This window comes from Peromyscus leucopus, chromosome 6, assembly GCF_004664715.2.
Source record: "Peromyscus leucopus breed LL Stock chromosome 6, UCI_PerLeu_2.1, whole genome shotgun sequence".
Lineage (NCBI taxonomy): Eukaryota > Metazoa > Chordata > Mammalia > Rodentia > Cricetidae > Peromyscus > Peromyscus leucopus.
The window spans coordinates 81,031,214-81,037,213 of record NC_051068.1 but is presented as its reverse complement, the minus strand read 5'-3'; the positions used below and the strand labels follow the sequence as shown (position 1 = coordinate 81,037,213).

Genomic DNA, 6,000 nt, shown 5'->3' with positions numbered 1-6,000 from the left:
TGACCGTGGGCCAGGCAGGACTGGAAAACTCTAGCTACACAGAACTACCTTTCAGATAGATAATCTATGCATCACATGTATGTACCAAAAAGCGAAGAAGCTGCTGTTAAAGTAACATAAAATTTAAAAATGTAGTGTTCTGTGTATGTGTATAAAAGTGACTATGGCATATATATGTAGGTGCTGGAGGTCAGAAAGTGGCATTGGGTCTCCTGGAGCTCTAGTTACAGGTGTTTATGAACCACCTGACATGGGGGCTGGGAACTGTATTTGGGTTCTATGGAAAACAGCAAGTGCTCTCAACTGCTGAATCATCTCTCCAGCTTCTTAAAACATAATTTGTGAGCCAAAAATAAAATATATCATGAAAGAGCTTAAATTTCAAACTTATTTTTAGAATACATAACATTGTAAGAATGCAAAAAACATATGCCCTTCACGCTGAAAAATTTTCTTGATGGAATAAAAATAACAACAGAGAACAGGTTGTGTATCATTTTTATAGTTAAGATCAAGACAGAACACATAGAAACTCAATGGTAAAGATAAGTTTACAGCTGACTTCCTATCTTGGATTATAGGATTTTAGGATACAATAAGACCTGAGGAAGTTAGTTGAAGATATAACATTAATAGACACCTTGTACAAAATATTCAAATTTGGGGGATTTCATTTCACAGAAAAATACCAAAAATTCTCTTCCAAAACAAGTATGTCAAAATACTTCATGTAGATTATTGACAAGTCATAGGACTCAATCTTTTCTGTACCTCTCAAGTATATATATATAAAAACACTTTCAGAGTGCCTTTATAAGTGACAACAGTCCTTTAAAACTCAGTTGCCTTTTCAATTTTCAGTTGCCCATGATAAACTTCTGTCCAAAATATCGATGAAAAACTCCAAAAAGAAGTTCCTAACTTTTAAATGTATGCCATTTTGAGGAGCATGACAAAAACTTCAGTGTCCTGTTCAGAATATCAACAATCCTCTTCATTAAGTATATCCGCACTGTATATACTACTTGCTTGTCATTCATTTAAGTAGACGTTTAGTTATCAGAATAAACGTCATGATTTTATAGCAGTTGTATACAGAATTTGGTATCATCTCCAGTTTCAGGCATCCACTGGGGGTCTTGACCCTATCCACAGCAGGTAAGAGGGAACTACTGTAGTAATACAAGCCTTTAAATTCTAGACATTTTACTGTTTTTGGTGCATCTTCTTACGCATTTCTTCAAGAGCTGCTTCTTTCTCTTTTAGAATCTGCTTAAGTCTTCTTATTTTCTCATCTCTGATAGTTTCTTCTAATTCTGGTGGTGTCACTAGAAAAATATCTTCAGTATAGTTTTTATTAAAATAATTACTTGGTTCAAAAGATGTACTTGAACTTAATGTGCCTTTTTCCTGTTTCTCATGGGAGTAGTGTTCTATCTCAGTTATCTTGTCTTCCTTGGTTGTGCTATGTCTTGTGACACTGTTTTGTTGTGTTATGTCTGATGCTGGTAAAGTACTAAGCAGTTGGGAACTGGTAACATCTGCTCCATTCATGACCGTGTTACCAGCTCTCTTAATTTTTCTCCTTTTTGTGTAATCCATCTTCTTAACAGTTTTTGCTTTTCTTTTCTTAGGAAAACTCTGTTGCAATGTTAAATAAGACAAAAAATAATGTTATTGCTATGCCACATGCTCTCAAATCAAATATCAAACAAATAGCAATTAAATTTGATTCTACAAATTTTACTGGGGATATAACTATAGTAAAAATTGGATGCTACTAAGTGGCACAAAATGAAATGTCACAATCATAGTCCTAGAAAACAAGCTAGTTCATTTACATGGTCTTGCTTAAATTGGGTATTAGAAGTCATCCTAACCTACCACTAAAATGAAACAGTACCCGAGAGAAACAATTGATTTCATTTTTCATTCATTTGCAAAGTAGGCACATGTAGAAACTTCTCCTTAAAAAGGTTTATCTGAAAAGGTTGAAGTTCACAATACTAGATTATAATGTATGTAAGCATAATTAATAGTATAGTGCATTACTGACTATATATGCTGCTTATGAATGTATTAAGTGTTAATATTTCAATGAAGATCAGCATGCTCACATTTTCTTTTATATTTATTCCCTTTAGGTAATTCTTTAAAACAGGATAACTAGTTGAAAAACTTTTGACTATCTGTTACATTACAAAAGGAAAAAAACCAGGTGACTAAAAATACTTAGAACTCAAATTAGGGATATATTTTTATCTGTGTGTAAGATTCCTTTTGTCATTGTTTAATATGAGATATTTGCAAATTTGGTAAAAAAAAAATCATCATTCAATCTACTTCACATTAAAAACCAGATAAAAGATAAATATAACTCTGTATCTTTGTCATACCTACAAAAATGTCATACAGTTAAAAAAAATTACCTGTTTTATTTCTTCTTCCTTCAGCACAGAGTCTGCATCTTTGTAAGAACTACTCTTCATCAAACTGCTGAAGGAATCCAAACCTTTTCTAGAGCCCAGATGGTCAGGGATTCGAGTAAGACACACTCTCAAATCTTTAGTGAGACCAAATAGCTTTTTAAATTCAGCATCACTCTTCACATATGATGCCTTAGTGGTGCTTCCTTGAGAATACTTCTTGTTATTTCTTTCTTGAGAATCTTTCTTTAACATTGATGCCATCTCATACTGGGTCTGGAATTAAGAGAAGAAAACACAAACAATATTGCTAATTACTCAAGATTACTCTGTCAGACATGCAACTAAGCAATTAGCTATTCTCACACAAAAGAACAATTTATACTTTAAAGATTTGCACTTCATTTATTTTTACCATGCATTAAAAAACTGAATTTAAATGAATACAAACTTAAAATATCCATACAATTACTCACTTTATTGTACAGAAAAGTAACAAAGGTCTATTCTCAAGTAAATGAGGAGAGACTAGATATGACAACAACTTTAAAATAATCTGGGCTGGGCATGGTACCCTATAAATCCCAACACTCTGGAAGCAGAGGCAGGACGATGGTGAATTCAAGGCCAGCTTGAGATACATATCGAGGCACTAAAAAACAAAATAAATCAAAACAAAAACTTTACATAACGTGTGAAGAATGTAGTCTTCTGTAAGTTTAATGTTTCCAACCAATCTCATTTTAATTAGAATTTACCTCCTTAGTCTTTAAAATTCAGTGAGTTTTGTACTGAAGGGGACAGACACTAACATTACTAAGCAAGCAAGCACAGAAAAAGTGGCTACACATGTCCTAACCAGTTAATGGTAGCAGGTATGTTATAGAATTAGAGGAGTCAGAAAGGGCTAAAAAGAAATACACATCTTCAAAAGGCCACCCCCCCCAAAACAAAATTTAAAGCTCAAACACTCAAAGATGTTGATAAAATTCTATTTGATGGAAAGGTTCTGACATCTTCTATTTCACCCATTTCATGATACTTAAAAAAAAAAAAAAAAAAAAAAAAAAAAACTATGGATTTTTTTTCTCATGACCATAACCAAAAACAAAGCAAGAAAAAAAATGTAAAGCTCTACCCTCAAGTTTCCACCTTTAAATCTTGTCTCTTCTATGATGTTTATTTTTTTATATACTAAACATAGGGTATTAAGATTATATGCAGTATACACATGTATACATAGTCATCCAATCTTACTAATCCTTGAAGACATATCACCCTCCAATTCTTCTGCACTTAATTCTGCCTTACAGATTTGCCAAGCTAAATAATGAAAGAGGAAGATGCTGCTTAGACTCTATCAACCGTACTCCTCTAATATTTATTCAGATGAGAGTTTTAAGTAAGCACATGTGGGTGGGGTGTGTGTGTATGTAGGAGACAGCAATCAGACAATTTTGATGATTAAGAAATATTTTCCACAGAGATATATAAAATGAACACCCTGACACAGGAAAATTACCTGTAATTCTTGGTCTCTGAAAACACACTGTTGTGAAGTAACAGTTGCTGCATCAACAGAGGAACGTATTTTCTCTATGCTCTGGATGAGATTTCCTTTTCTGGGGGCATTCTGTCCTGTCCTAAATCCATCTGGAAAGACTGGGTTTGTAAATACAGTCTTACTCTGTTTAAGGTAGATATTGGATTGGTTCATAGTATGTAGGTTTGTCATAGAAAAGGATGGTCTCTTCACTTTTTCCTTCTTCACTGCTTTTAGATTGGTCACGGAAGCAAGCTGGGTATTTGAAAGTGATTTTGTCTCCAACTGGAAAGATTTACTTTTAATCAAAGCACTATGTACCTCTTTGGATGTTTCTGTGCCTGGACTTGAACTTACTACCTGTGATGAATCTTTCCTTAGTGGAATATTCTGTTGGTCATTTTGTGATGGCAGACCACATTTCCCCTTTTTAGTCAACAGATAGACTTTCCCATTCAACATTACCAAAGCATTATCTTTAATAGGCACATTTGTGGGTTGTGTCCCATTAGAACTGACGGTATTCAACAGAGGTGTATTTACAGTATTATCTCCCATTTTTTTTCTACCTATAAGAGTTTTTAAAATCTTTGAAGCCACATTATTTGATGACTTAACAGGAACAAGGGACGGAATACCAGGCTGTAGACTCTCTTGAAAATTCCATTTCATCTGAGCAGCTTGAGAATGCTGACAACCTTTTAACTGTGTCTCTGTAGCAATATTCAGTGGAATTTTCATGGTATTTGATATCGTTGGTTTGGGGTAAATAGTCTGAAAGTTCTTGGTAACTCTATTTTTCACTGAATTTACAGGTGATACAAAAATAACTGTTGGTATTTGGGAGGGTTCAACTGTTCCTGAGGTACTTGTGGCTGCAGTTGCAAGTGTCTTTTGCTGAACTGAAGGAGAAAAGGTTGATGCAGGTGTAGATTTCACTTCAGCATGGGCTGGAATCTGTAAATGATGCCCAGAAGGCAAAACTGAAGAATTCACATTCACTGGAAAACTTGGGGTATTGACTACAAAGTAAGATGAATCATTTTGTGTTGAGGGAGGAATAGCAAATGTTTGCATGGTGAGTCCATCATTTTTCACTCCATGACTCTCAACTTTAGAAACTGGTGGTGTAAAACTTCCAGTCCCCACAGAAGTAACTCTACCTTTTCCTGAGGCATCTACTGTTCCTGTAAAAAAATATTTTGTAGTATTGGCTGGCTGGAAAATGGGCAATTGAACTGACGCACTTGTGGAAGAGCTGGAAATCTGAGTTTGAAAAGTAACTTGAACTGGTTTTCCTGTATCCCCTTTCAAAGCGTCAGATACCACTGGAGCCTGAACTACTGGGGTAATATTTCCAGAAGATTTAGTAATTGGAAGTAATTGCAGAAGATTTTTTCCATCCGTGCCAATCTTCTGAACTACTTGGTACATGCAGCCTGAAACACTTAAAAAAATATTTTGAGTAAATAAACACAACATACTACAAGTTATATACATTTTATTTAAAACAAGTATTTGCAATTACTTTAGGTACTAAAATTTAGTAACAGTATGTAATTTTAAGTTTGCAATGTAAAAGATAATGGAATAGACTTTGAAGAAAAGATAAAGATATAAGCAACTTTGATTCAGATGTCACAAGTAGGTTATGAAATCTTAACATTTATTTCAAAATGAAAAGCTTTCTAAAGTTGTACTCAAACACAGTGCTATTAGACAAGACTCTTCACAATATTATCATTCTCTTCTCCTTTAATTTCTATTCTCTTCCTTTATTTTACCAAGCAGGACTGTTATTTCAACTCTAATTTTGCTACTTCTATCACTCTCCCACCTCCAATTTGTTCTATCTTCTTCCTTGACAAATTCTGCCAACTTTTTTCTCTTGTTTGAGATCTCTCATGTGGTGATATTTCAGTTTGTTGATTTAATGAACATACTCATGTAGAAACCATTTCCTTCTTGGATTATTGTTTCCATGTATGTGATGTACATGCTCCACAGCCCTTGAATACAACAATTATTTCT

At 34.0% G+C, this 6,000-nt stretch overlaps 1 protein-coding gene across 3 annotated transcripts in view; it reads right to left on the bottom strand.

The window, feature by feature from the left end:
- Positions 1-480: 480 nt before the first annotated feature.
- Lrif1 (ligand dependent nuclear receptor interacting factor 1) overlaps positions 481-6,000 on the bottom strand; it is a 93,175-nt gene continuing 87,655 nt past the window's right edge. For 2 of the 3 annotated variants that reach the window (XM_028859845.2, XM_028859846.2), the window contains exons 2-3: positions 2,430-2,702; positions 481-1,641 (exon numbers count right to left, since the gene is read on the bottom strand). In XM_028859845.2, coding sequence (XP_028715678.1) covers positions 1,207-1,641; positions 2,430-2,702 — 708 coding nt within the window. In that variant the 3' untranslated portion in view covers positions 481-1,206. Of the gene's footprint in view, positions 1,642-2,429; positions 2,703-3,948; positions 5,417-6,000 lie in introns of all 3 variants that reach the window. The other variant, XM_028859843.2, reaches the window with a different exon arrangement.